At 43.0% G+C, this 27,960-nt stretch overlaps 4 protein-coding genes across 5 annotated transcripts; 3 read left to right on the top strand and 1 right to left on the bottom strand.

Annotated features, from left to right (window-relative positions):
• The first annotated feature begins 342 nt into the window (after window positions 1-342).
• LOC128455321 (mitochondrial potassium channel) lies at window positions 343-4,977 on the top strand. Its single transcript, XM_053439029.1, has 7 exons — window positions 343-493; window positions 1,449-1,541; window positions 1,648-1,858; window positions 2,015-2,152; window positions 2,588-2,752; window positions 2,918-3,124; window positions 3,273-4,977. Exons 2-7 carry the CDS (start codon window positions 1,537-1,539, stop codon window positions 3,852-3,854), a joined length of 1,308 nt encoding a protein of 435 aa, XP_053295004.1. The 5' UTR covers window positions 343-493; window positions 1,449-1,536; the 3' UTR covers window positions 3,855-4,977.
• LOC128455353 (membrane-spanning 4-domains subfamily A member 4A) lies at window positions 4,575-27,275 on the bottom strand. 2 transcript variants are annotated; one of them, XM_053439031.1, is made up of 6 exons: window positions 27,118-27,275; window positions 25,736-25,846; window positions 24,114-24,170; window positions 23,630-23,794; window positions 6,272-6,385; window positions 4,575-5,328 (listed from the first exon to the last, which is right to left on the bottom strand). In XM_053439031.1, the coding sequence occupies exons 1-6, from the start codon at window positions 27,262-27,264 to the stop codon at window positions 5,245-5,247; spliced, it is 678 nt and encodes a 225-aa protein (XP_053295006.1). In that variant the 5' UTR covers window positions 27,265-27,275; the 3' UTR covers window positions 4,575-5,244. The 2 variants fall into 2 exon arrangements, with proteins under 2 accessions (XP_053295006.1, XP_053295007.1); XM_053439032.1 differs by lacking the exons at window positions 23,630-23,794; window positions 24,114-24,170; window positions 25,736-25,846; window positions 27,118-27,275 and adding exons at window positions 6,674-6,823; window positions 7,143-7,199; window positions 8,244-8,354; window positions 18,017-18,217.
• Window positions 15,989-17,182, top strand: LOC128455337 (zinc finger BED domain-containing protein 4-like). Its single transcript, XM_053439030.1, has 2 exons — window positions 15,989-16,399; window positions 16,563-17,182. Exons 1-2 carry the CDS (start codon window positions 16,127-16,129, stop codon window positions 16,989-16,991), a joined length of 702 nt encoding a protein of 233 aa, XP_053295005.1. The 5' UTR covers window positions 15,989-16,126; the 3' UTR covers window positions 16,992-17,182.
• LOC128455379 (mitochondrial potassium channel-like) lies at window positions 18,995-22,047 on the top strand. The gene is made up of 4 exons (XM_053439034.1): window positions 18,995-19,114; window positions 19,563-19,727; window positions 19,906-20,112; window positions 20,277-22,047. Exons 2-4 carry the CDS (start codon window positions 19,578-19,580, stop codon window positions 20,856-20,858), a joined length of 939 nt encoding a protein of 312 aa, XP_053295009.1. The 5' UTR covers window positions 18,995-19,114; window positions 19,563-19,577; the 3' UTR covers window positions 20,859-22,047.
• Window positions 27,276-27,960: the final 685 nt, after the last annotated feature.

The raw sequence follows: 27,960 nt of genomic DNA, 5'->3' as shown, positions 1-27,960 counted from the left end.
CCCCCCCCTCACATTTTGTGGACGTTTGTTTGCAAAAAAAAAGAAAGAAAAAAGAGACCGTCTGAAACCTAGCACCGTGGAAAAGTTATTTTTAAATAAAAATGAATAAAACGTTGTCCCTATTTTACGATAATTTCTTTCCACTTTCACCTTTGACCCCGCCATTGTATCATAAAGACAGACTCCATATTAATACGTTTATAATGTATGTATTGGCGTCACAAACACCATTCATTCATTTATTCAATTCAAAGTTTCAGCGTCAATGGCTCATGAAGCTTCAGGTCGCCATCACTAGTGTTTGTGTTGCCGGTGGATGAAGACGCTGTCAGGACCCCAGTGGCCTCCGAACCGGAAGTAGAAGGACTGTGGCGTGCCTGCTAGGAAATCTGTCCCGGATGTTAGCCGTTTCTATACGGTGATGCCTACCGGTTAGCCAAAACGCAACCGTATCCGAGTGTCATGTGCGCGGTGACAGCATCGACGAAAGCAGGTACGTTCATTTTAAACACCGCGTTGGATTTGTGGAAACGCGACACGAGAGGTTTACACCGGGAAAAGCCACTTTTAGCTGTTAGCATTGTGGTACTAACAGGCTAGTTGGGGATGAAGCAAGGGCAAGAACAGAGCTCTGGTGACAACATGTATTATAATGAGATAAACAACGTGTGAACTTCATTATTCTATAATCTGATTATTCATTTAATAATATCATGAGGCACGATTATTGATGTTCAATGGTGAGGACAGGTCACAGTGTGTGTCCTTCATTCCACTGTATCTAGGTCGTACGTTTAGTTAAGTAGTTACATTGTGTTTGGCATCAGTTGTGTTATTTAATTAACAAACATATTTTAGATGCAAATATTAATATGTCACTTCTTCTATCTGTCTATGAACACTGTTTTCATCCCATTTCAATGACATTACATTTCCCTGTTTTAAAATAGTTATTAGCCTTCAAATGAATTCAACTGTATCTCACTGTCTGTATTTCTATTTGTTTTGTCTGTTTTAAAGTTTGATTGATATTGTCAGCAGGGTCGTTTATTCTTCCTCGTGCTGTTTTGATCTCCTCAGTGTCATCTCTGGGTTGGGATTCTCAAAACAAAGCTTCAGTCCAACGATACACTTCTTTGAATTAAGTGTTAATAAAGACGCTGTTGGTAGCAATTACTGTTATTGAAATTAGAAGACATTAAAGCACATTATTTGTGTGACATTGTATTCAGCTGCAACGCCATTTATTGTTTTGACAAAAAGTTAAAATTGCATTGCAGGTGAAATCTGATGAAAAATCAGTATTGTCTATCTTATTGAAAATCTAAATAAGGTGAGATAATAATGTTTTAAGAGGCTGGACCCTGTTCACTCGTGAGATCTGACACAACAGTGACATGAACAGTTTGTAGTTTGTCCATCATCTAATTGTTTCTCTGTTCTCACAGGTGCCTGTTCCAGTTTGAGCTCTGTAGCTACATTGAGTGTGAAGCACTGACAGACTTCCAGCTGCTCCTCTGACCGCTGCTCTTCTCCATGAGGTACTTCTATATAATTTAGTTGTGTACAGTGCATACATGAGCTTTATGGCTGCTTCTATGTACAAACAGCAGAACTCAATGAATAACATTATCCTCACTGCCTCAGGTACAGAGGAGCACAGCTCTGTCGCTGGGCTCATGGCTCGTGCTGCCTGTCCCGCCTCTCCCTCTCTGGATCTCTGTGTGGCAGAACTACTCTAGTCCGTACCTACAGTGCTCACCATGAGCCAACCTCCACACCACCCCCTAACCCTGCACCTCCTGAGGGGAAGGGTGGAGCCGAGGTGGTGAAGCAGCGGGCCCTGGCTGCCCTACAGGTAAAGGAAGGAGTTCTTCTTTTCATACAAACTTTGCAAACCCTAGACCTCGCTGCCAAAATGAAATATTCCAACTGTATTAAAAAGTAACATTCATCTACTACTGCAAAGAAACACAGAACCAACCTGAAACACAGCCTTCTCCCCCTCCTCCAGTATGCAGGTGAGCTGGGGCGGCAGTGGGGTCAGAGGTCGGCTCAAACGGCCACAGCCTCGGTCAACTACTGGTGGGAGAGGTACGAGGAGTTTGTCGGGCTCAACGAGGTCCGGGAGGCTCAGACCAACGTCACTGAGGTCAGCAGGCAGCAACATGCACCTCAACTCTCAAGCTCAGTTGACCCACTCTCATGTAAATGGTTTAGCTCAAATATAGGACACAGCTCTATGTATAACTCATTACAATTTAACAACATCACAATCTGGAGCTTCCAAAATGACCATTAATCATCACCTCTTCAAAACAGAAGGGACCATGTTCCATGCTTCTGATGACAGGGGGGCACACCCGGCTTTCTGTTTATTTGCTTCCCCTTATTTATTTTGGAATATGAATTTGACAGGTGTTGAATTCTTATGCATTGTCCAATCTCAAAGAAAAGTCAGGAACTGTGAATACAGGGGGATTTTTGTTTTTAGAGTGGTTTTATTCTTCAGCATGTGTATGATGCAATTAGTAGAAGGGATCTCCACCAATCTTTACATGTCTTAGGTTGTATGTGTTTCTTCTAGGCTGAGGCAGCGTTCATGGTGGCCAGAGGGATGGTGCGTGAGGCCCATGCCAGCCTGGAGGCCCTGCAGGTCCGGCTGAAGGAGGTCCGGGACCGGCTGGACCGAGTGTCCAGGGAGGAGGCTCATTACCTGGAGCTGGCCACGCTGGAGCACAAACTGCTGCAGGTTAGTTCAGGTGACTGAAAGTGCTGAATGTGAGGTTGTCTAAGGTTTCACTGTGTCCAAGATGAACGTAGTTTGATGTCGGAAGAAGAAGTGGGAGTACATTCATTACATTCATTAACTCTCTCTCTCTCTCTCTCTCTCTCTCTCTCTCTCTTCTGACCACAGGAGGAGCGCCGTCACCGGACAACCTACGAGAATGCTGAGGGTTCAGAGAGGGAGAAGTTCAATTTGTTTTCAGCAGCCGTCAGAGGGAGCCACGAAAAGGAGAGGACAAGAGCCGAACGGACCAAGAACTGGTCCATCATTGGCTCGGTGCTGGGAACCCTGATCGGGGTCATGGGATCGACTTATGTCAACCGTGTCCGCCTGCAGGTGAGGAGGGCTAATGAAGCTTTGGTCTCTCTGCGTGTCGACAGATTTTGTCACTTGCTCTTGTTTCGTGTGTACGAGCACCTCACCAGGATTTCATTGTGCTTTGATCCTCGCTCAGCTGATGCATCTGCACTTCTTTCATCTGTAGGAGCTGAAGACTCTGCTGCTGGAGGCCCAGAAGGGTCCAGAGAGTCTACAAGAAGCTCTCCACGTCCAGGCAGGAAACCATCGCTCCCAGCGGGACGAGCTCCGAGCTCTCATTGACAGCCTCAAGGTCACTTTGACCGACGCCTTCACACCGACGAGCCCAGTCCTCAAAGTCCAGAGAGCTCCAGCACCAGAGCCACCCAGTGTGCCTGTCTCAGCCTTAAAAGACCTCACCATCTTTAGCCAAAGGACACAGTCCCTGCTCGAGTCCCTCCAACCACAACTGGGACAACTGGAGCAAGGCCTTGGTAGAGTTGAGAGCAAACTGTCGGTGGTGAAAGGGCTGCTGGACGCCAGACCACAGGCTGAACCCCGGGCTCCTGAACCGCGGGTAGAGACACCAGAGAGAGAACAGAGAGTGGACCTGTGGGAATCTGAGGTGGCGGCGAGGCGTCTTGAGGAGACCCAGAGGACGCTGGGAGAAGGGATAAGGACAAACACTATTTATAATGCTGTGTTTACTTACACCGCCACCGCCATCACCATCTCTGCCGTCTACCTGATGCTCAGGGGAGCTGGTTAGACGTGAGGCCAACACACTGAGTATGTCCACGTGCACTGATAAGTTATCAGACACTGGGGAAATAAAATCCGAATTATATCCTAATATAACATTGGTGTGGTTGGAAGCATAGACTGTAAATAAAGACGGATGACAACAAATATTAAGCCTCCGATTTTGGAAGCTGTCATTTCGTCCATCTTTATACACAGTCTGTGTTTGTGAGTAAACTCTAATGAACGAGTTCCAGCTATTTTGGGCTGATGTCTGCTGAACCACTAAAGCTGCTTTCAGATACTTTGTGATCTCAAGATAAAATGTAAACAGAATTTAACATGATCACTCGGCAATATAAGTTTTCATCATCTCTTTTTCCATCACTGTACAATAAATGTTTAATTCTCTTCAACTCCTGATAGAAAACAAAGCAAATCCTCACAGAGGCTGGAGTCAGGACGTCTTTGATTTTCTAAATGTATTTGTTTATTTTCTCATCTATCGGACCAATTAGTTCAGGCCTCAGTGGATTTCAGTGTTTGTATCTGGAGTTGGACCAGCTGAGAGGGAAGGACCATGTTTCTGTCTCTACATGTTAAAATAACTCAGTGCTCATACGTAAGGAGAACACGCACAATGACGCTTCACTGATTCTCTTCAGATTAATGAAGATATAAGAAGAATTAAAGAAATAAGTGAGTTTTTAATAATCAGGGTAAGAAAATACTCGTGAAATGACACAGATGAAGAAAAATATCCTTTAATTCAAATAATTAAGGTAACCAGTAATCACTGTAATCATATTTAGTTAAATACATCAGTACAATTTTAACTGTGAGAAAATGTCTGAAAACGTGAATGAGGTTTGGCAGACTCCTCCATTACCTCCAAGCTGCTTTGTGTCGTCATGTTTGATTTAGTTTGTCATGTTGTTGACTGTGTGCACTAAGCTGATGATGATGATGATGAAGATGATCACTGCAGGTCTGTCTCCCTGATTTACTGATATTTTCAAATGATTTTACAATGCTTCGCTGATTAATCGAGTGGTTCATAAAACCCCCTCGATCCAGATTTGTATTTTTATTGCATAAACTCAATCGATACCATCTCCCTAAACATGTCTGAATACTTACATGTCATTCTGGTTTCTGGTTTTTGTTTCCTCTCGTAAAAAGTACGCAACACATAGAACACAGTATGACATATATGTTATTATAAGAATTTAGGTGAATCATTTCAGAAGGTGAACAGCCGACACATTGTACTTTTCTGACGTCAAATCTTACACACGTCAGTTTAGGTTTTGAAAGCGATAAAAACATTAAAGCCATTTTACTGGAGGGCTCGTGCACATAAAGAGATCTGTATCAGTCCTGACGGTGCCAGGTCATGCAGGAGAGGCAGGTTGTTTTCAGGCGAGGACAGAATCGTAGGTTGGAGGCTCAGGTACACTTGCGGCTCTCGGTTGTTGTGGGTTTTTAGAATCTTCCTGCACCTGTGAAAACACACAAAACACACATAAGGTTTTGAACTTCCTTCTGACGGGAGGGACAGAATCCACAGGTGCTCATGGCTTCACAGATGTGAGCTGACCTGTGATAGGGGCGGAGCTGCTGCTGGTACCTCGGATAGACCCGACGCTGCAGGTATAACAATGACTGAACTCGGCTGGAAGACAAAACACATGATTCAATGTTTCCTCACAAGCTGCAGACGTGAGGAGAGAAGAAGCCACATCTGTTTCTGATGATGTCACAGCTGGATCACCTGAGGCTTCTACAGTTCTGTTCAATTGTTTAATATTTACTTGTATTTACTTCCTCTTATTCAAGGCTGTCTGTGGTCTAGTTCTGTGTAACCAGTGTCTGCTGCACACTAGTGGATCAATTCCTAAAGTTTGTCTGTTTCTACTGTCGACCTGGTGCGCGACACACAAGGGTCTTATTTAAGGCTCGGTCACACGTAATGTTAACAAAGCAAAAAGTTCACTAAAGTTGAACTGCTTGTGAAGCCATGCTGCCATTATCTGGTGCAGATTGGAAGAGAGCCGGAAACTGGACCATGTTCACATTGGTCCAGTTTCCTCTGACATCACGCTCAGGGTGGGAAGCTGAAAAGCTTTAATGAAAAATGTTGTGTTGCTGTGATCCAGGTTTTCAAGTCACCTAAACACAGAGAATCGCATAATCACCTTCAGGGTGGGAAGCTGAAAAGCTTTAATGAAAAATGTTGTGTTGCTGTGATCCAGGTTTTCAAGTCACCTAAACACAGAGAATCGCATAATCACCTTCACGATCGTGGAAAAGGGTTGAATCGGACACGAAACGGGGCCGATAATCCTCCAGTGTGCAGCAGGCACCAGATCAGTTCATCTCATGTTGAGCACTGAAGAATAATCTACCCGACACTGATCTGCTCTCAGTCCCTGGTTGACTCACCTCTCCGCTGCAGTTGCAAGTGGCCTTGCAGGCGATTCCTGCGACGACGAGCGAGACAATCAACTCTAATAGGTTGACGAGACCCATGATCCCAGATAAGCCCATCATCCGACCCTGGCAACACACACATAGAATAACAGAGTCGAGGTAAATCCACAGCCTTGTCTGACCTGCTAAGCTCGTAAAGATTTGATTCCCAAAAATTCGTTACACAGAAAACTTTCTCAAATATTGAGATTCATGCAAAGAGCTATTCAAAACTATCTTAATGACCAACTTAGCACAGTCAGGATCAAATAATGAGTTAGATGAGTAAGACTGAAGCTTGCAGGACCCAGACCAGGAGTCAAGAACTTCTTCTCTGCCCTGGTGTTAAGTGTGAAGGACCATCAAACTGCATACCTGATACATGCAGTTATTTTCATAATACTGATCATTGTAATAATAATAGTAGCACTGATGGGTCACTCCTGAAGAATCCAGAAAGTAGAGGATGGTCCCGACGCTGGAACAAACTGCTGCAACGACACACCAACCCAGAGCGGTGTTCACCTGGCAGAGAGACGAGAGACACAGCGTCAGGACACCTGGACAAAGGGAACGGTGCTCTCTGACCGACCCGGCTTTACTTTAGTCTGACTTGTTCAATGGGGCTTTTTATCAGAGGTGATTAGGCCACGATCACAACCATATATGTGGTTAAGCTATTTGCCGCTGATGGAGCACATGGGTTTCTTCCTGGCACTCCAACTTGGGACAGACTGGGGTTAAGCTGATGGAGGTCACCTCTGCCTTTTCAGTCTTGTTAACGGCGCCATGAACCTGGAAGGCCAGAAGAATCAACATGAAGTAGCAGCAGTGAGTCACTGACCAGACAGCGGGTGAGATGTTTCCCAGCAGCCACTGTCAGGGATCCAGCTGTGATGTACTGCAACAGACAAGCACATAGGTGTTCTTTAGTTTATGACCTCAATGACATCACTTCCTGTAACATGTTTCCCTAAAAAGCCTTTGTTAATCCCCGCACATCGTGATATTATCAACATGTCTTCTCTGATTTATTATTAACCAAGGAGGTTATGTATGTGTTATATGTTATGCGAATTTCCACGAAACTTACTGGAAGGATGGGACATGGGCCAAGAAAGAATCTATAACACTTTGTCTTGGATCCGGACAAACGGGAATGTCCGGAGGTTTTCACAGGATTCTCAGGGAATAACTCGTACTTTTGTTTCATTTTAGACATATTTACAGGATTTATATAAGGGGACTGAAGTCAACACTTTATTTACCTCCACCATCAGGTCATATTTACATTGGCACATCAAAACCAGGTGAAACGATGTGGGGGTCAGGAAAGAACTTTAGGTTTAGAACCTTTTCATTGATTTCTCAGGGAATAATTCTTGGATCCTGATGAAGAACATCTGATTTATTTAGGGGACTGATATTTACGAGATTGTACAATTTGGTGCAGATCCAAATAAAATCCTGGCTTTAGTTAAAATAAATCTTAAGGCGACTTTTTTGGTCTTGCTCGGTACATACTCAAGTTCGAATTTTGTATTTTGTATTTTGTATTTTAATGTTTAATTTGAATTCTATCCCATTCCCTGATCATATTTCCTTCAGTCCACGGATCTTATAATTCCTATTTCAACTATAAACACTTTTTATAAATTGGTTTTGAAAAGTGCTCTATAAATAAAGGTTATAATTAAATATCTAATAAAAGGAAACACCTGCAGCAGCAACATGCTACAGCAGAATTTTCTATTCGTTGTCTGTAAGCTGCAAGTAAAGGAGATTGGCCTATAGAGGGCGCTGGACAACTCTTTTTTTGTGTGTTGAAAGAGTATTATCGATAATGACTCCTCCTACTGGCTCAGTACATAAAGGCTTTGTGAATTAAAATGGATGTAAAGCAGCAAACGACTGGAAACAGAGCAGCACATGAAGGTGGACTCACGATTAAAGCTCCCCAGACCCAGAAGCCGGTGAAAGCGGTAAGCGTTACCGCTGGAATCCCCATGGCGACGCCAAACAGCATCACGGTGAGGCCGACCATGATCTGAATCGTCTGGACACACAAACACAAACACAAACACAACACAAACACAAACACACACAAAGGAGTGAACTTTTTCAGACAAACTAATGAAGACGAAGGAAGAAGGGTTAGGGTTAAGGTTAGGGTTAGGGTTAGGGAGGGATGTTTTCACTAGAGTTTCATGTAAATTGTAAGAATTGTTGTTTTCATTACCCCAAAATGGGCCGTTTATATTTAAATGCCTTATTTTTTAATACTTTATAATCACACCAGCAGCGGCTCCTCTCTATGGAGGCAGCCATGTTTTTTACAGGAGCCCAAACTGGACAAACAAAACCCTTTGAGTTTTTTTGACAACTGAAGCTACTACAGGTTCTCTGTCATGTTTGGAACGGGAGGGTGAGGTGAGGGGGTGTTCAGCTGCAACATGACACTTCACCACTAGATGTCACTACATTCTACACACTGCACCTTTATAGCTCTGATTTGTTTGGTTCATTTTGCTTTTCTAACAAACACTATGAAATCAGATAATTACTCATAGAGGCGGTGTGATTTAACAAAATCTGAAATTATTACAATCAAATTTACTTCGATAGCAATATCATAAATCTAATAAATTGAGATATTATGCATTGTGCAGGTAGAGTCAGGAGATACAACGCATACTTTTAATAAAATGTTTGCTGTTTATTAAGTGTTTGTCATTCAATCTTTAAATTTTAAAAAAAGAATAATGTGTCGTTTATATTTGTATCTTACTGTGATTTTTGGCCGTATCATCCTGAGAATTATACATTACACCTGTAAACTACATTAAATACACAACATATAACAACGTGTGTGTGTGTGTGTGGTACACAATCATATTTTGATGGATAGTAGAAGAGATGAATAGAACAACTGCTTCTAAATCAGAAACTGTGAAATGTGAGGTGAAATGAAAGAAGTTTATAAACTTGGTTCGTTCATTTGATAAAAAACTTAAAACCTTCACATGAAATTTATGAATTTGATCGTTCAGCTCTAATGTCGTTGTCATTCGTCGAGTTTACAGCACATCTAACAAATAAGAGCAGACTTTAGAAATAAATTAACAATAAAAGATTAAAATGAAAGATCATAAACATAAGGAAATAACTTTCTTTTTTTTTTTTTTTTTAAATATTTTTATTAGGAGGTAAGGCACAGTAGGACAGAAATCAATGTCAAATTTACATTGGGTATCATAAAATCTCAGCACGACAATCAGCAATACACAAAGACATTGATACCACAAAAACACTGCGCATCTTGATCAAGAGTAGTATATACAGTCTTCCTCCTAGGAAGTTTTTCTTATTTTATGGACCACATGAACGTGGTCCAGCAAACAACACATTACACAACTCAATGAAAACAACAACAATAATGATAGATAGATAACTGGAAATTATATTAAGTAACAATTAAGTATTAAAGCTGCACAGTATAAACAAATAAAAGGAAAGAAAAAATAAAATATACATAAATAAAAAATATATATATATAAATAAAATAAATAAATAAATGAATGAATAAAAAGGAAGAAGAAAGAGAGAAAAGAGAGAGAGAGGGGGTTCCGTCAATCAGGGGGCAGGGACTGGAGAGAGTGGAAGAATGTAAGAAAGGGAAGCCACTTACTATAAAATTTGTTAGAGCTGCCTTTTACTGAATATCTGATCTTTTCCAGCTTTAGAAGAGACATGGTGTCGTTGAGCCACTGAGTACTAGAGGGAGCTTTAGTCGACTTCCAGTGGAAAAGAAGGTGGCGTCTTGCCAGTAAGGAAGTAAAAGCTAAAATGTCTAATTGTGTAGAGGTAAACCGGTTATGGTTCTCTGGGAGCCCGAATATGGCAACATGGGGGGAGACTTTTATAGTCACTGAGAGTATTTTTGACATGGTGTCAAAATAATTCAGCCAAAAGCAAGAGAGTAGCGGACAAGAGTAGAACATATGGGTTAAATTGCAGGATGAGGCATGACATTTGTCGCATTCGTCAGTGATACTGGGATAGATTTTCGACAGTCGCGCTTTAGAAAAGTGGACTCTAAACACTACTTTAAACTGTATAAGTGTGAGACGAGCGCAGGATGAACTTGTGTGAATTTTCTTAAGAGCAGTGTCCCACCAGTCATCCTCCAAATTCAGATCTAGTTCATCTTCCCAGGCAGCCCTAATTTTAGTAACTGGAGAGCAATCAAAGGACAGAAGTTCATTATAAACTTTAGAGATGAGTGATTTTTGAAGTGGATCGTGGTTTAAGAGCACCTCCCACTGTAGGGTCGGCGGCGAGGAGGGAAAAACTGGAAACAATGCTTTAGCGCAGTGTCTAATTTGAAAGTATCGAAAGAGATGAGAAGGTGGGAGATGAAATTCTCCTGAGAGATCTGTAAAGCTGCGAAAAATACCATCCTTGTAAAGATCTTCAAAACATTTCAGGCCTTTATTATGCCATGTGAGAAAGGTTGAATCTGTGAGCGGAGGTCGAAATAAATGATTGTTCAGTAAAGGAGCTAAAGTAGATGTTGATTTAAATTTGAAGTGTTTCCTAAACTGATACCAAATTTTAAGTGTGGAGTGAACCACTTGATTATTTGTGAAGCCAGAGAGGTTGGATGGAATAGAAGAAGTAAGTAGAGCAGGTAAGGAGGATGAAACACATGACTGTGCCTCCAAGTGACACCATGGCAGATTCACTGACTTGAACCAAAATGACATTTTTTGAATATGTGTCGCCCAATAATACAGTTGGAAATTCGGAAGTGCCAATCCGCCATTGAATTTACATCTCTGAAGTGTGGATTTGCGGATCCTAGGAGCCTTTCCACACCATAAGAAGTCAGAAATAGTTTGATCAATTGTTTTAAAAAACTGCTTTGGCAGGAAAAGTGGGAGACAATGGAACAAAAAAAGAAATTTGGGCAAAATGTTCATCTTAACCGCGTTAATTCTTCCAATTAACGAAAGAGGTAAGCTCCTCCATCTTTGGAGGTCAGATTTAATTTTAGACATTAAAGGTGAGAAATTAGCAGAAAAAAGAGAATTTAACGTTCTGGTTACGTTGATCCCGAGATACTTAAAGCCAGAAAGACTCATTTTGAAAGGGACATCTGACTGTGTGAGCTGTGATGCTGAAGCATTGACAGGATAGCATTCACTTTTAGAAGTATTCACTTTATAGCCTGAGAATGAACCAAATCTCTGGAAAGCAGATACAATTGTGGGAATGGAAAGGACAGGATCTGAGACGTACAATAATAAGTCATCCGCATAAAGTGACAGCTTAAATTCTGTGCCCAATCCTGAGATCCCAGTAAAAGTGGAGGAGGACCTCAGAAAGATTGACAGGGGCTCTATAGCTAGCGCGAACAATAGAGGAGATAGGGGACACCCCTGTCTGGTGCCACGGGTTAGAGTGAAAAAATTGGACTGAATGCCATTAGTGGAAATGTTTGCTTGTGGTGATATGTAAAGGAGACGTATCCACGAAATGAACCCATTACCCAGTCCAAACCTCTTTAGTACAGTAAATAAATAGTCCCATTCAACCCTATCGAATGCTTTTTCAGCATCGACCGATATCACTACTTCAGGTGTTGTTGTGGCAGTTTTAGAGTAAATAATATTTAGGAGTGTTCGGACGTTAAAGAATAACTGCCGCCCCTTAACAAATCCAGTTTGCTCATGTGAGACAATAGTTGGTACAATGTTCTCCAGGCGATAGGCCAAAGCTTTAGCAAGGATCTTAGCATCTACATTTATTAATGAAAGAGGTCTGTATGAGCCGCAGAGATTCGGATCCTTATCTTTTTTTAAGAGGAGACTTATGGAGGCTTGCCTTAAAGTGGGAGGGAGAGTGCCATGTTCCAGTGATTCCTTATAAACAGCATGTAGTAAAGGGGACAATCTATCCTGAAATCTCTTAAAAAATTCCACTGGAAATCCATCAGGGCCAGGAGCTTTGTTATTCTGCATACCTCTCGCAGCGAAAGTGATTTCTTCTACCGTTAATGGTGAGTCAAGTTTTTTAGCAGCATCTGAGCTTATCACAGGAAAGTTGAGGCTATCTAGGAATGAATTCAATTCAGTGGTGTCAGGTGGAGATTCAGACTTATATAGAGAGGAATAGAATGAGTGAAAGACAGAATTAATGGTGGCGGGATCCTTATGCAATGAGTAAGATGAATCTTTTATTTGAGGGATCGTACGTGAGGCAGCCTGGCGACGTAGTTGATGAGCCAGGAGCCGACTTGCCTTGTCACCATGTTCATAATATGTGGAGCGTGATCGTAAAAGAAGTCGCTCCGCATCACTAGTGGTGAAACTGGTGATGAGATCATATTCAGTCTGTAATTCAACACGCTGTTTAAGTAAACTGGGAGAGGGGCAAGTAGCGAGTTGTTGGTCCAATTTGGTGATATTGATAGAGATTTCTTGCAATTTGGCTTTACGGGACTTATTCAAGTGGGCAGAGTAGGAAATAATTTGTCCCCGCAAGTATGCTTTTAATGATTCCCACAGCAGTGAACATGAAATTGGTTCCATATCATTTTGATTTAGAGAGATATAATCATCAATTTTAGTTGTAATAAATTTGGTGAACTTATCATCTGAAAGAAGTAATGTATTGAACCTCCAAGGTGTTGAGTACCGGGGTTGTGAGGAGAACTGAATATCTAATGAAAGAGGGGCGTGGTCAGAAATAACAATAGGATGATAATTAACAGCCAGTACTTTGGAAATTAGTTTAGCATCAATAAAATAATAATCAATCCGAAAGAAAGATTGATGCATCTGAGAAAAGAAGGAATATTCCTTATTACGAGGGTTATAAAATCTCCAAGGATCAGTGCAACCGTTGTTGGACACAAAATCTGAAAGTGACCTCGACATTGAAGAAGGGGTCAGAGTTCGTGGGTTGGAGCGGTCTAGGTTGGGATCAATTACACAGTTCATGCCCCCGCCAATTATAAGGAGGCTGTTGTTCAATGAGGGAAGACGTTCAAATAGCTTATTCATAAAGTGTGGATCATCGAAATTGGGGGCATATATGTTAACTAATAAAATGGGAATATGGAATAGCGTACCTGCAACAATTAAGTATCTGCCGTTTTTGTCTGATATCACCTTAGAAGCTGAAAACTGAATTGACTTACTAATTAAAATAGCAACCCCTCTGGCCTTAGAGTTGAAATTAGAGTGAAACACCTCAGAAACCCAGGGACATTTAAGTCTGACCTGATCTTTAGTGCGCATGTGGGTTTCCTGTAGAAACACTAAGTCCGCTTTAAGACGTTTCAAATGAGCAAATATCCTTGATCTCTTAATTGGACTCCCCATGCCTTTAATATTCCAGCTCAATAATCTCATTGAGGACCCAGTGAGTGGAACATCAGAAGTATTAGTATTGGTGGCCATATGTTAAATCCTTAGAGATAGAAATAGACTGAATGCGGATCCCCAAGGAAGGAAGAAGAAGAAAAAGGAAGAAGAAGAAGAAAAAACAAAACAATAAACAAAACAAAAAAAAAACAGAGAAAAAAAAAAAAAAGAAAAGAAAAAAACACATTGAACCACCCCCCCTCCCCCCAATTGCACTTACAACGTCCCCATCCCCAAACGATGGAGAACCCAGTGCTAACTCCACAAGGAGTCAGATCGCTAAAACGAACACTTTCGGCTTTTTGCATAACTAACAAGCTTCGGGTTCAGCTCCTGCAAGCCTAGCAACATTTGACATGAAGGTACAACCAATCAAGACCAAGTTAAACTGAAAACCACATACTGTGTGTTAATGAAAATAAGAGGAAACAGATTATCTGAAAAGAGTAATAAATGTCAATATTAACTGTCACTGCTTCCTCAACGGTGTGCATCACTTCTCGGTTCTCTTACTTGTTGAGCGAACTGATGAATGCGCTGGCCTCCTCTGCTGAATCGAACCTCCTCTCCGCACCGTTGTGAGTGACCCGGAGGCGCGCCGGGTATAGCAGACCATAGCGGATCCCCGGTATTTCGCGGAGCCGGCGACGGACATCATTGAATGCGGCTCGGGCACGAGCCGTCTTCGGGGTATGGTCGGGAAAGACAGAGAAACTCAGCTCTCCGATCTTGATCCGTTGCTGGCTCCTGGCTCGGCGCAATATGTCCACACACTCTATGATAGTGTAGACGAGCGATTATGGGGCGAGGGCGCTCTCCGGGCTTCGGCTTCGGCTGGAGAGTACGATGTGCGCGGTCCACGAGAGGCTCCTTCTCCAGGTTAAACGCCTCCTTGAGCAGAGAGGAAACATCCACAGCAGCAGAAAAGGTGGAAAAATCTTCAGGAATTCCCACTAATCGTATGTTATTGCGCCGCGATCTCGCCTCCAAATCCTCGCATTTATTGTCCAGTTTTATCAGCTCAGTTGACAGATGCTCCACTTTAGCCTGTATGGTAGTAATTAGTGGTGCAACGGATCATCATTGATCCGTGATCCGTTCGGATCAATTATTTCGGTTCGGCACACACATGATCCGCGGATTGATTTATGGAGAAAAAAAAAATTGTGCGCACGTTCAGTCCACACACGGCGTGGTCATGGCGAGCGGAGGAACGGAGGAGCTTGAACACCCCGCGTCATTTAAATCCCCTGTTTGGGAGCATTTTGGCTTCCCTGTCAAAGTTAATGATGAAGGAAAGAGGTTAGTGGATACAACCGTGACGGTGTGTAGGCACTGTGGCATAAGAAAGCCATACAACAGTGGAAACACATCTAGCATGGCCGCGCATTTGCAGCGACATCACCCCGGTGTTTCACTGACAGGAGTGAAACCGAAAGCGGCTCAACAACCGCTTATCACCGCAGCATTTACACAGCCCCTTCCTGCACAAACCGACCGGGCTAAAGCTATCACAAACGCTATTGGTGTGTTTATAGGTGCAGACATGAGGCCATATTCGGTTGTGCAAAACGAGGGTTTTAAATACATGTTGAACGTGCTCGAGCCACGTTACGACATTCCGTCGCGCACCCACTTCAGCGAAAAGATTGTGCCAGATCTTTATGAGCAGGAGAAGAAAAAAGTTGTGGATGAACTATCTGTAGCACCCTCTGTTGCACTCACAACAGACGGGTGGACGTCAAGGGGAACGGTGAGCTATGTGACAATAACCGCTCACTTCATCACAGCAGACTGGGAGATGAAAAGTCCGGTGCTGCAGACACGCCCCCTCTACGAAAGTCACACAGGCAGTCATCTTGCGCAGGTACTGACACAAGCAGTGGAGGAATGGAAGATAAAGAGGCCCACTACTAATATCCCAGTCACAACTGATAATGCCAAAAATCAAATAAATGCAGTGAATGAGGCAGGACTGGGCCCACAGATAGGGTGCTTTGCACATGTAGTGAATTTGGCATCACAGAAGGGAATCTCAGTCAATAGGATGGACCGCCTCCTTGGGAGGATCAGGAAGGTGGTTTCCTACTTCCACAGAAGCACAACAGCTGTTCATGTGCTTAAGACAAGGCAAGAGATGCTAAAGCTGCCTACTCATAAGCTCATACATGATGTCCCAACAAGGTGGAATTCCACTTATGATATGTTGGAGCATTATCTGGAGCAGCAGGCAGCTATATACTCTGCATTGACCGACAAGACCCTAAAGAAAAATGTCAAAGACATCATAAACCTCTCTGATGATGATGTGAGAGTGGCAGAGGAGGTCCTCCAGGTGCTTAAACCCCTTAAAACTGTTACATCTCTGCTGAGCACTGAAACTTTGCCATCGGTGTCAATGATCCTGCCGCTGAAAACAAGGATTCTACAATCCATGGCTCCAAGTGTGGAAGACAGCACCATCACTCAAGATGTCAAGACTGCCATTAGAGAGGACCTGAAGCCCAGATACACTTCACCCCCTACTCTACAGGACTACCTTCACAGATCTACTGGCCTGGATCCGAGGTTCAAGTCCCTGTCTCACATAGACCCTGACCTACGCCAGAGGACATACAGTGACCTCACCACTGAGCTTGTGAGCAGTCTAGCCACTGAAGACTGTGATGAGGTAAAGAAAAAAAATATTATTTAAAAATGATAAATTTAAATCTACATACATTTTTTATTTTCAGTAATAATGGCATTCATTAAATGTTATTGCCACATTTTTCATGTCTATGAAACATGAAAATAAATAATAGGTTTAATTAATCAACTATTCTTTTCTGCAGGGTCAAGCTGCAGAGCCAACAGGAGCAAACTTGGACACATCTCCTCCACAAAAGAAGTCGGCAATGGCAGAGCTTTTTGGAGAGACCTTTGCCAGCAAAGACATGGACAGCAAGACTCCTGCTGACATCATCAAAGAGGAGGTGGCATTCTACCTGGCAGCAAGCGGCATTGCAGTGGATGGTGATCCACTGACATGGTGGAAAAGCAATGAGTGTAAATACCCTCATATTGCTAAGATGGCAAGATGCTATCTCGCTGTGCCAGGCTCTTCAGTTCCTTCCGAGAGAGTTCTCAACAGCAGGGGACATAGTGACTGCAAAGAGGTCCACACTCTCCCCAGACAATGTAGACACCCTCGTCTTTTTGAAAAAGAATTTGAAATTATAAGCTCATGTATGCTTTGTTTTCTTTCTTTAATTCTTCTTTGATGATGTGGACGTAGGCTTTATGTCACTCTCATAAAGCTCTTGTTTCAAGGAAGATGATGTGCCTTCTTATGTTGCACTTTAAGTTGTTTTTTATTGATGGTCATTGGTCCATGTTTAAAGGAAGGAGATGTGCCTTTTTATGTTGCACTGTAAGTTGTTTTTCATTAATTATGTTGAAAAGAAGATATTAATCGTGCACTTTAAGTTGATTTTATATTGTTAATAAACAAAAAGACACAACTTATGTTTATTTGTCTTGTCTATTTTTTTTTTGCTGATCCGAAAAATGATCCGATCCGTGATTCTGATCCGAGGAACGATCCGAACCGTGAGTTTTTTGATCCGTTGCACCCCTAGTAGTAATGTCATCGGTGCAGGAGGAGAGCGATGTTTCCATTTCACCTACGGTGTTCTTCAGAGTACGCACCTCAGACTGGATGTTTGTAATGCTGCTGGATAACTCCGACTTCACTGCCTGTAGCTCAGTCTTGATGCTTGACAAGGTCTCGGTCAAAGCAGCTTGACGCTCAGTTTTGAAAATAGCCGCCATCTCAACACGGAGTGACGAGAGGAGTTCGGCCTTGAAATCGTGTGGCGGAGCCTCACCGGCAGCTTCGACCAGGCAGGTGGAGGAGTCACTACGAGGCGGGGATGCAGTGTGTGCAGCAGGCCGTGGCAGTTGTACGGGTGGCTTGGCTTTTGGAGGCATTTTGGTCGGCAAAAAGACGGCTGAAATTCAGATTATGAAGGTGGGAAAAATACACACCGAAGAAAGATGCAGCAGGTGTACCTAAAATAGGATTTTTTTTAAAAGTTGTTGCAGGAGCTCAGAGAAACACGTGCTACTCCATTAGTCGCAACCAGGAAATAACTTTCTAATCAAAAGTAGCATTTACAGATCCATAATAAAGAAAATAAAAAATGTCTAAGTAAATAACAAAATGGTAAGTTTCCCTCTAGTTGCATTTCCCTTGGACGCTCTAGAAGTCCGTGGATCGTCTCCACACACTGATGCTGAATCTTACCCCGAGCACATATGGATGGATCTTGCTGAACTTCTGGATGCCCACACAATGTGGGAGTCCAGCTCCCCGGGGAGCACCCTGGGGAAACGGGTGCACATGGGTGACCACCAGCACGCCCTCCGCCGTCGTGTACATGGATGAAGACATGTTTCTGCTCTTCTGACCCACGGCTTCCTGCTCAGTCACATTTAAGATGACGGATTTAACAATGATGAGAGAATCATTGACGCAGAGCCCCGCCCCTTTACCACTCGGCTGTGACCGAACTGTTACTGGAACTGAGATGATGCACACGGATATAAAATCATCAAAATCAAGATAAACATTTACAGAAGATTATAACAGAGTTGTTGACCCAGAAACTAGAGCAGTTCTCTATAGAGCTCCTCCACCAAGGTCAAGCAGTCCTACACACGACTGTTTGCTTCTCACAGGAGAAAGATGACAGAAAAAAACAATTTCTTTGATAACCTCAATTATTTATCAGTCATAAAACATATTTTTTAGGGCCCCATCTCTGCACCAGAGGGAAACAGGTGGAAACATAATCTCCTGGATGGAGATGGTCATAAAGATTGGCAGCGACCTGCTCTGACGTCCTGACAGTTTCCTCCTGTGCTCGGATTAGACTCATCTTGAGTAGTTGAATACAAACCTCGATTGTCACTCAAGCCTTTCTGTCTCCTTATGAAACCACATTTAAAGACCAGAACACTAGAGCCAGATTTTTATTTGGATCTGCATCAAATCACATACCCCTGTGTCACAATGTGGATCCTCACCAGCACCAAAAACCCTCATATTCAAGAGTCTCGATTGAAACACTTGTCTCAGTATTTTCCCGAATTATCCTGTGACCCCCGTCCAACACAATGGAAAGAAAAATCTTCTGAACCATCTTTCCACTGAATTTCACGGTAATCCATCCACTGGTAATCCTGCAAACTAACAAACCGACAAAAAACAGGTGAGCTGGGGCGGCAGTGGGGTCAGAGGTCGGCTCAAACGGCCACAGCCTCGGTTAACTACTGGTGGGAGAGGTACGAGGAGTTCGTCGGGCTCAACGAGGTCCGGGAGGCTCAGACCAACGTCACTGAGGTCAGCAGACACCAACATGCACCTCAACTCTCAAGCTCAGTTGACCCACTCTCATGTAAATGGTTTAGCTCAAATATAGGACACAGCTCTATGTATAACTCATTGCAATTTAACAACATCACAATCTGGAGCTTCCAAAATGACCATGAATCATCACCTCTTCAAAACAGAAGGGACCATGTTCCATGCTTCTGATGACAGGGGGACACACCCGGCTTTCTGTTTATTTGCTTCCCCTTATTTATTTTGGAATATGAATTTGACAGGTGTTGAATTCTTATGCATTGTCCCTTTATGTCTCAATCTCCAAGAAAAGTCAGGAACTGTGAATACAGGGGGATTTTTTTTTTTAGAGTGGTTTCATTCGTCAGCATGTGTATGATGCAATTAGTTGAGGGGATCTCCACCAATCTTTACATGTCTTAGGTTGTATGTGTTTTTTTTCTAGGCTGAGGCAGCGTTCATGGTGGCCAGAGGGATGGTGCGTGAGGCCCATGCCAGCCTGGAGGCCCTGCAGGTCCGGCTGAAGGAGGTCCGGGACCGGCTGGACCGAGTGTCCAGGGAGGAGGCTCATTACCTGGAGCTGGCCACGCTGGAGCACAAACTGCTGCAGGTTAGTTCAGGTGACTGAAAGTGCTCCTGTGAGGTTGTCTTAGGTTTCACTGTGTCCAAGATGAACGTAGTTTGATGTCGGAAGAAGAAGTGGGAGTGCATTCATTACATTCATTAACTCTCTCTCTCTCTCTCTCTCTCTCTCTCTCTCTCTCTCTCTCTCTCTCTTCTGACCACAGGAGGAGCGCCGTCACCGGACAACCTACGAGAATGCTGAGGGTTCAGAGAGGGAGAAGTTCAATTTGTTTTCAGCAGCCGTCAGAGGGAGCCACGAAAAGGAGAGGACAAGAGCCGAACGGACCAAGAACTGGTCCATCATTGGCTCGGTGCTGGGAACCCTGATCGGGGTCATGGGATCGACTTATGTCAACCGTGTCCGCCTGCAGGTGAGGAGGGCTAATGAAGCTTTGGTCTCTCTGCGTGTCGACAGGTTTTGTCACTTGCTCTTGTTTCGTGTGTTGTACATTTTCCTTGTACAAGCACCTCACCAGGATTTCATTGTGCTTTGATCCTCGCTCAGCTGATGCATCTGCACTTCTTTCATCTGTAGGAGCTGAAGACTCTGCTGCTGGAGGCCCAGAAGGGTCCAGAGAGTCTGCAAGAAGCTCTCCACGTCCAGGCAGGAAACCATCGCTCCCAGCGGGACGAGCTCCGAGCTCTCATTGACAGCCTCAAGGTCACTTTGACCGACGCCTTCACACCGACGAGCCCAGTCCTCAAAGTCCAGAGAGCTCCAGCACCAGAGCCACCCAGTGTGCCTGTCTCAGCCTTAAAAGACCTCACCGTCTTCAGCCAAAGGACACAGTCCCTGCTCGAGTCCCTCCAACCACAACTGGGACAACTGGAGCAAGGCCTTGGTAGAGTTGAGAGCAAACTGTCGGTGGTGAAAGGGCTGCTGGACGCCAGACCACAGGCCGAACCCCGGGCTCCTGAACCGCGGGTAGAGACACCAGAGAGAGAACAGAGAGTGGACCTGTGGGAATCTGAGGTGGCTGCGAGGCGTCTTGAGGAGACCCAGAGGACGCTGGGAGAAGGGATAAGGACAAACACTATTTATAATGCTGTGTTTACTTACACCGCCACCGCCATCACCATCTCTGCCGTCTACCTGATGCTCAGGGGAGCTGGTTAGACGTGAGGCCAACACACTGAGTATGTCCACGTGCACTGATACGTTATCAGACACTGGGGAAATAAAATCTAAATTATATCATAATATAACATTGATGTGGTTGGAAGCATAGACTGTAAATAACGACGGATGACAACAAATATTGGAAGCTGTCATGTCGTCCATCTTTATACACAGTCTGTGTTTGTGAGTAAACTCTAATGAACGAGTTCCAGCTATTTTGGGCTGATGTCTACTGAACCACTGAAGCTGCTTTCAGATACTTTGTGATCTCAAGATAAAATGTAAACAGAATTTAACATGATCACTCGGCAATATACGTTTTCATCATCTCTTTTTCCATCACTGTACAATAAATGTTTAATTCTCTTCAACTCATGATATAAAACAAAGCAAATCCTCACAGTTGTGAAGCTGGAATCAGGACGTCTTTGATTTTCTAAATGTATTTGTTTATTTTCTCATCTATCGGACCAATTAGTTCAGGCCTCAGTGGATTTCAGAACCCCCCCCCCACACTAGGTGTACCTGAACTTTGAAAGCAGATTCCCTCGTGTTAGGATTCAGTGTTTGTATCTGGAGTTGGACCAGCTGAGAGGGAAGGACCATGTTTCTGTCTCTACATGTTAATATAACTCAGTGCTCATACGTAAGGAGAACACACAAAGTGACGGTTCACTGATTCTCTTCAGATTAATGAAGATATAAGAAGAATTAAAGAAATAAGTGAGTTTTTAATAATCAGGGTAAGAAAATACTCGTGAAATGACACAGATGAAGAAAAATATCCTTTAATTCAAATAATTAAGGTAATTAAGGTAACCAGTAATCACTGTAATCATATTTAGTTAAATACATCAGTACAATTTTAACTGTGAGAAAATGTCTGAAAACGTGAATGAGGTTACCTCCAAGCTGCTTTGTGTCGTCATGTTTGCATTAGTTTGTCATGTTGTTGACTGTGTGCACTAAGCTGATGATGATGATGATGATGAAGATGATCACTGCAGGTCTGTCTCCCTGATTTACTGATGTTTTCAAATGATTTTACAATGCTTCGCTGATTAATCGAGTGGTTCATAAAATCCCCTCGATCCAGATTTGTATTTTTATTGCATAAACTCAATCGATACCATCTCCCTAAACATGTCTGAATACTTACATGTCATTCTGGTTTCTGCTTTTTGTTTCCTCTCGTAAAAAGTACGCAACACATAGAACACAGTATGACATATATGGTATTATAAGAATTTAGGTGAATCATTTCAGAAGGTGAACAGCCGACACATTGTACTTTTCTGACGTCAAATCTTACACACGTCAGTTTAGGTTTTGAAAGCGATAAAAACATTAAAGCCATTTTACTGGAGGGCTCGTGCACATAAAGAGATCTGTATCAGTCCTGACGGTGCCAGGTCATGCAGGAGAGGCAGGTTGTTTTCAGGCGAGGACAGAATCGTAGGTTGGAGGCTCAGGTACACTTGCGGCTCTCGGTTGTTGTGGGTTTTTAGAATCTTCCTGCACCTGTGAAAACACACAAAACACACATAAGGTTTTGAACTTCCTTCTGACGGGAGGGACAGAATCCACAGGTGCTCATGGCTTCACAGATGTGAGCTGACCTGTGATAGGGGCGGAGCTGCTGCTGGTACCTCGGGTAGACCCGACGCTGCAGGTATAACAATGACTGAACTCGGCTGGAAGACAAAACACATGATTCAATGTTTCCTCACAAGCTGCAGACGTGAGGAGAGAAGAAGCCACATCTGTTTCTGATGATGTCACAGCTGGATCCCCTGAGGCTTCTACAGTTCTGTTCAATTGTCTAATATTTACTTGTATTTACTTCCTCTTATTCAAGGCTGTCTGTGGTCTAGTTCTGTGTAACCAGTGTCTGCTGCACACTAGTGGATCAATTCCTAAAGTTTGTCTGTTTCTACTGTCGACCTGGTGCGCGACACAAGAGTCTTATTTAAGGCTCGGTCACACGTAATGTTAACAAAGCAAAAAGTTCACTAAAGTTGAACTCCTCGCGAAGCCATGCTGCCATTATCTGGTGAAGATTGGAAAAGAGCAGGAAACTGGACCATGTTCACACTGGTCCAGTTTCCTCTGACATCACGCTCAGGGTGGGAAGCTGAAAAGCTTTAATGAAAAATGTTGTGTTGCTGTGATCCAGGTTTTCAAGTCACCTAAACACAGAGAATCGCATAATCACCTTCACGATCGTGGAAAAGGGTTGAATCGGACACGAAACGGGGCCGATAATCCTCCAGTGTGCAGCAGGCACCAGATCAGTTCGTCTTATGTTGAGCACTGAAGAATAATCTACCCGACACTGATCTGCTCTCAGTCCCTGGTTGACTCACCTCTCCGCTGCAGTTGCAAGTGGCCTTGCAGGCGATTCCTGCGACGACGACCGAGACAATCAACTCTAATAGGTTCATGAGACCCATGATCCCAGATAAGCCCATCATCCGATCCTGGCAACACACACATAGAATAACAGAGTCGAGGTAAATCCACAGCCTTGTCAGCCCTGCTAAGCTCGTAAAGATTTGATTCCCAAAAATTCGTTACACAGAAAACTTTCTCAAATATTGAGATTCATGCAAAGAGCTATTCAAAACTATCTTAATGACCAACTTAGCACAGTCAGGATCAAATAATGAGTTAGATGAGTAAGACTGAAGCTTGCAGGACCCAGACCAGGAGTCAAGAACTTCTTCTCTGCCCTGGTGTTAAGTGTGAAGGACCATCAAACTGCATACCTGATACATGCAGTTAGTTTCGATATAATGATCATTGTAATAATGATCATTGTAATAATAGTTATAGCACTGAAGGGTCACTCCTGAAGAATCCACAAAGTAGAGGATGGTCCCGACGCTGGAACAAACTGCTGCAACGACACACCAACCCAGAGCTGTGTTCACCTGGCAGGGAGACGAGAGACACAGCGTCAGGACACCTGGACAAAGGGGACGGTGCTCTCTGACCGACCCGACTATACTTTAGTCTGACTTGTTCAATGGGGCTTTTTATCAGAGGTGATTAGGCCACGATCACAACCATATATGTGGTTAAGCTATTGGCCGCTGATGGAGCACATGGGTTTCTTCCTGGCACTCCGACTTGGGACAGACTGGGGTTAGGCTGATGGAGGTCACCTCCGCCTTTTCAGTCTTGTTAACGGCGCCATGAACCTGGAAGGCCAGAAGAATCAACATGAAGTAGCAGCAGTGAGTCACTGACCAGACGGCGGGTGAGATGTTTCCCAGCAGCCACTGTCAGGGATCCAGCTGTGATGTACTGCAACAGACAAGCACAGAGGTGTTCTTTAGTTTATGACCTCAATGACATCACTTCCTGTAACATGTTTTCTAAAAAGCCTTTGTTAATCCCCGCACATCGGGATATTATCAACATGTCTTCTCTGATTTATTATTAACCAAGGAGGTTATGTATGTGTTATATGTCAGGGGTGTCCAAACTTTTTGTTCCGAGGGCCACATACCGGAAAAAATACGAAGGACTGGGCCACTCACGCCGCCACGCCCCCCTGACCTGGACCGGACTGTTGACAGTGCAACTCGCTCAGGGTGGGGGGGCGTGGCAGTTGAGACACCTTCATCATTGACTGTTTATTACTTCATTACTTTTTCTGGAGGACAAATTTGTCGCTGATCTTTCTCCACAGCTTCGTTCACTCGTCGACCTGCTAACCGACGTTAGCCGAGATCTCCTTCCAGGAATTGCCGGCTATCTGCGTGTCCTTATATTCCGTCAATGATGGGTTACACAAGTGGTCATACTTTCGGACCTCTTTTGCCAAACACTCTTCTATTTGGTCCATATTCATTTTCTAAATCTTCCGTGGTTTCTGCCGTGGTATTATGAGGCATGAAACCGGAAATGTGACTCCGGAAACGATGTAGTTAGCGGACCAATCACAGCCTTGCGGGCTGCGAGAGGCTTGCGTAGCTTTGCCGTATAGTTACAAAAGTTGGGCAATGCACACATCACGCAAGGGGTTCTTTTGTGCTTGCGTACGCCTTCTTGCCTGTCTCTGAAAACGCAGAAGCATGCGCCGGCCTTAAGTGCATCAACCCCGACGGTACAAACCCAGAACAACAAGTATCAAGAAAGTACAATTTCTTCAAAAATAAAGCAAAACAAAGTGCTATAAGTAAGTGCAATTTAAGTGCTACTAAATTGTTAGTTTATATATTATATTTTAAGACATTGATACGGGCCAATTAAAAATGGATGGCGGGCCGCAATTTGGAGATCCCTGTTATATGTCTTACAAATTTTCACGAAACTTACTGGAAGGATGGGACGTTTGGCTCAGGATTGGATCCTGATGAAGAACATCTGATTTATTTGGTGGACTGATATTTACGATTTTGTGCAATTTTTGGTGCAGATCCAAACAAAATCCTGGCTTTAGTTAAATTAAATCTTAAGGGGACTTTTTCGGTCTTTCTAGGTACCATTCACTGATCATATTTCCTTTAGTCCACGGATCTTAAAATTCCTATTTCATCTATAAACACTTTTTATAAATTGGTTTTGAAAAGTGCTCTATAAATAAAGGTTACAATTAAATATCTAATAAAGGAAACACCTGCAGCAGAAACATGCTACAGCAGAATTTTCTATTCATTGTCTGTAAGCTGCAAGTCCCAAAAAGCCTTAAAAACAATAAGGAGATTGGCCTATAGAGGGCGCTGGACAACTCTTTTTTGTGTGTTGAAAGAGTATTATCGATAATGACTCCTCCCACTGGCTCATTACATAAAGGCTTTGTGAATTAAAATGGATGTAAAGCAGCACACGACTGGAAACAGAGCAGCACATGAAGGTGGACTCACGATTAAAGCTCCCCAGACCCAGAAGCCGATGAAAGCGGTAAGCGTGTCCGCTGGAATCCCCATGGTGACGCCAAACAGCAGCACGGTGAGGCCGACCATGATCTGAATCGTCTGGACGCACAAACACAAACACAAACACAACACAAACACAAACAAAGGAGTGAACTTAGGTTTCAGACAAACTAATGAAGACAAAGGAAGAAGAGAGAAAGTCCAGTGTGGAAGATTCAGGTAAAGGTTCGATAAGATAACCCGAGTGATGTTTTCACTAGTGTTTCATGAAAATTGTTGTTTTCATTACCCCAGAATGGGCCGTTTATTTTTAAATACCTTATTTTTAAATACTTTATAATCACACCAGCAGCGGCTCCTCTCTACGGAGGCAGCCATTTTTTTTACAGGAGCCCAAACTGGACAAAATAAACCCTTTGAGTTTTTTTGACAACTGAAGCTACCACAGGTTCTCAGTCATGTTTGGAACGGGAGGGTGAGGTGAGGGGGTGTTCAGCTGCAACGTGACACTTCACCACTAGATGTCACTGCATTCTACACACTGCACCTTTATATCTCTGATTTGTTTGGTTCATTTTGCTTTTCTAACAAACACTATGAAATCAGATAATTACTCATAGAGGCTGTGTGATTTAACAAAATCTGAATTTATTACAATCAAATTTACTTCGATAGCAATAACATAAATCTAATATATTGAGATATTATGCATTGTGCAGGTGGAGTCAGGAGATACAACGCATACTTGAAAAATGTATATAAAAGTTTTGCTGTTTATCAAGTGTTTATCATTCAGTCTTTAAACTTGCAAAAAAGAAATAATGTGACGTTTATATTTGTATCTTACTGTGATTTTTGGCCGTATCATCCTGAGAATTATACATTACACCTGTAAACTACATTAAATACACAACATATAACAATGTGTGTGTGTGGTACACAATCATATTTTGATGGACAGTAGAAGAGATGAATAGAACAACTGCTTCTAAATCAGAAAGTGTGAAATTTGAGGTCAAATGAAAGAACTTTATACACTTGGTTCGTTCATTTGATAAAAGCTTAAAACCTTCACATGAAATCTATGAATTTGATCGTTCAGCTCTAATGTCGTTGTCATTCGTCGAGTTTACAGCACATCTAACAAATAAGAGCAGACTTTAGAAATAAATTAACAATAAAAGATTAAAATGAAAGATCATAAACATAAGGAAATAACTTTCTAATCAAAAGTAGCATTTACAGATCCATAATGGAAAATAAAAAATTTGTAAGTAAATAACAAAATGGTAAGTTTCCATCTAGTTGCATTTCCCTCGGACGCTGTAGAAGTCCATGGATCGTCTCCACACACTGATGCTGAATCTTACCCCGAGCACATATGGATGGATCTTGCTGAATTTCTGGATGCCCACACAATGTGGGAGTCCAGCTCCCCGGGGAGCACCCTGGGGAAACGGGTGCACATGGGTGACCACCAGCACGCCCTCCGCCGTCGTGCACATGGATGAAGACATGTTTCTGCTCTTCTGAATCACAGCTTCCTGCTCAGTCACATTTAAGATGACGGATTTAACAATGATGAGAGAATCATTGACGCAGAGCCCCGCCCCTTTACCACCCGGCTGTGACCGAACTGTTACTGGAACTGAGATGATGCACACGGATATAAAATCCTCAAAATCAAGATAAACATTTACAGAATATAATAACAGAGTTGTTGACCCAGAAACTAGAGCAGTTCTCTATTGAGCATGTTCTTCCACCAAGGTCAAGCAGTCCTACACACGACTGTTTGCTTCTCACAGGAGAAAGATGACAGAAAAAAACAATTTCTTTGATAACCTCAATTTTTGTATCTGTCATAAAACATATTTTTTAGGGCCCCATCTCTGCACCAGAGGGAAACAGGTGGAAACATAATCTCCTGGATGGAGATGGTCATAAAGATTGGCAGCGACCTGCTCTGACGTCCTGACAGTTTCCTCCTGTGCTCGGATTAGACTCATCTTGAGTAGTTGAATACTAACCTCGATTGTCACTCAAGCCTTTCTGTCTCTTTATGAAACCACATTTAAAGACCAGAACACTAGAGCCAGATTTTTATTTGGATCTGCATCAAATCACATACCCCTGTGTCACAATGTGGATCCTCACCAGCACCAAAAACCTCCGGATTCAAGAGTCTCGATTGAAACAGTTGTCTCAGTATT

This window comes from Pleuronectes platessa, chromosome 2, assembly GCF_947347685.1.
Source record: "Pleuronectes platessa chromosome 2, fPlePla1.1, whole genome shotgun sequence".
NCBI classification, from domain to species: Eukaryota; Metazoa; Chordata; class Actinopteri; order Pleuronectiformes; family Pleuronectidae; genus Pleuronectes; species Pleuronectes platessa.
Note: the sequence above shows the minus strand (reverse complement) of the source record. Positions and strands in the feature narration are given on the sequence as shown.

Excerpts from the sequence above, each read along its gene's own strand:
- LOC128455379 (XM_053439034.1), top strand. The coding sequence starts at position 19,578 with ATGGTGGCCAGAGGGATGGTGCGTGAGGCCCATGCCAGCCTGGAGGCC. Across the intron at positions 19,728-19,905 it reads TGGAGCACAAACTGCTGCAG|GAGGAGCGCCGTCACCGGAC; the intron begins GTTAGTTCAGGT and ends TTCTGACCACAG. Across the intron at positions 20,113-20,276 it reads TCAACCGTGTCCGCCTGCAG|GAGCTGAAGACTCTGCTGCT; the intron begins GTGAGGAGGGCT and ends TTTCATCTGTAG.
- LOC128455337 (XM_053439030.1), top strand. The coding sequence starts at position 16,127 with ATGATCCTGCCGCTGAAAACAAGGATTCTACAATCCATGGCTCCAAGT. Across the intron at positions 16,400-16,562 it reads CCACTGAAGACTGTGATGAG|GGTCAAGCTGCAGAGCCAAC; the intron begins GTAAAGAAAAAA and ends TCTTTTCTGCAG.
- LOC128455321 (XM_053439029.1), top strand. Across the intron at positions 2,153-2,587 it reads CTCAGACCAACGTCACTGAG|GCTGAGGCAGCGTTCATGGT; the intron begins GTCAGCAGGCAG and ends TGTTTCTTCTAG. Across the intron at positions 3,125-3,272 it reads TCAACCGTGTCCGCCTGCAG|GAGCTGAAGACTCTGCTGCT; the intron begins GTGAGGAGGGCT and ends TTTCATCTGTAG.
- LOC128455353 (XM_053439031.1), bottom strand. The coding sequence starts at position 27,264 with ATGTCTTCATCCATGTGCACGACGGCGGAGGGCGTGCTGGTGGTCACC. Across the intron at positions 6,386-23,629 it reads AAACTAACTGCATGTATCAG|GGTCGGATGATGGGCTTATC; the intron begins GTATGCAGTTTG and ends GTGTGTTGCCAG. Across the intron at positions 5,329-6,271 it reads CTTGCAACTGCAGCGGAGAG|GTGCAGGAAGATTCTAAAAA; the intron begins GTGAGTCAACCA and ends GTGTTTTCACAG.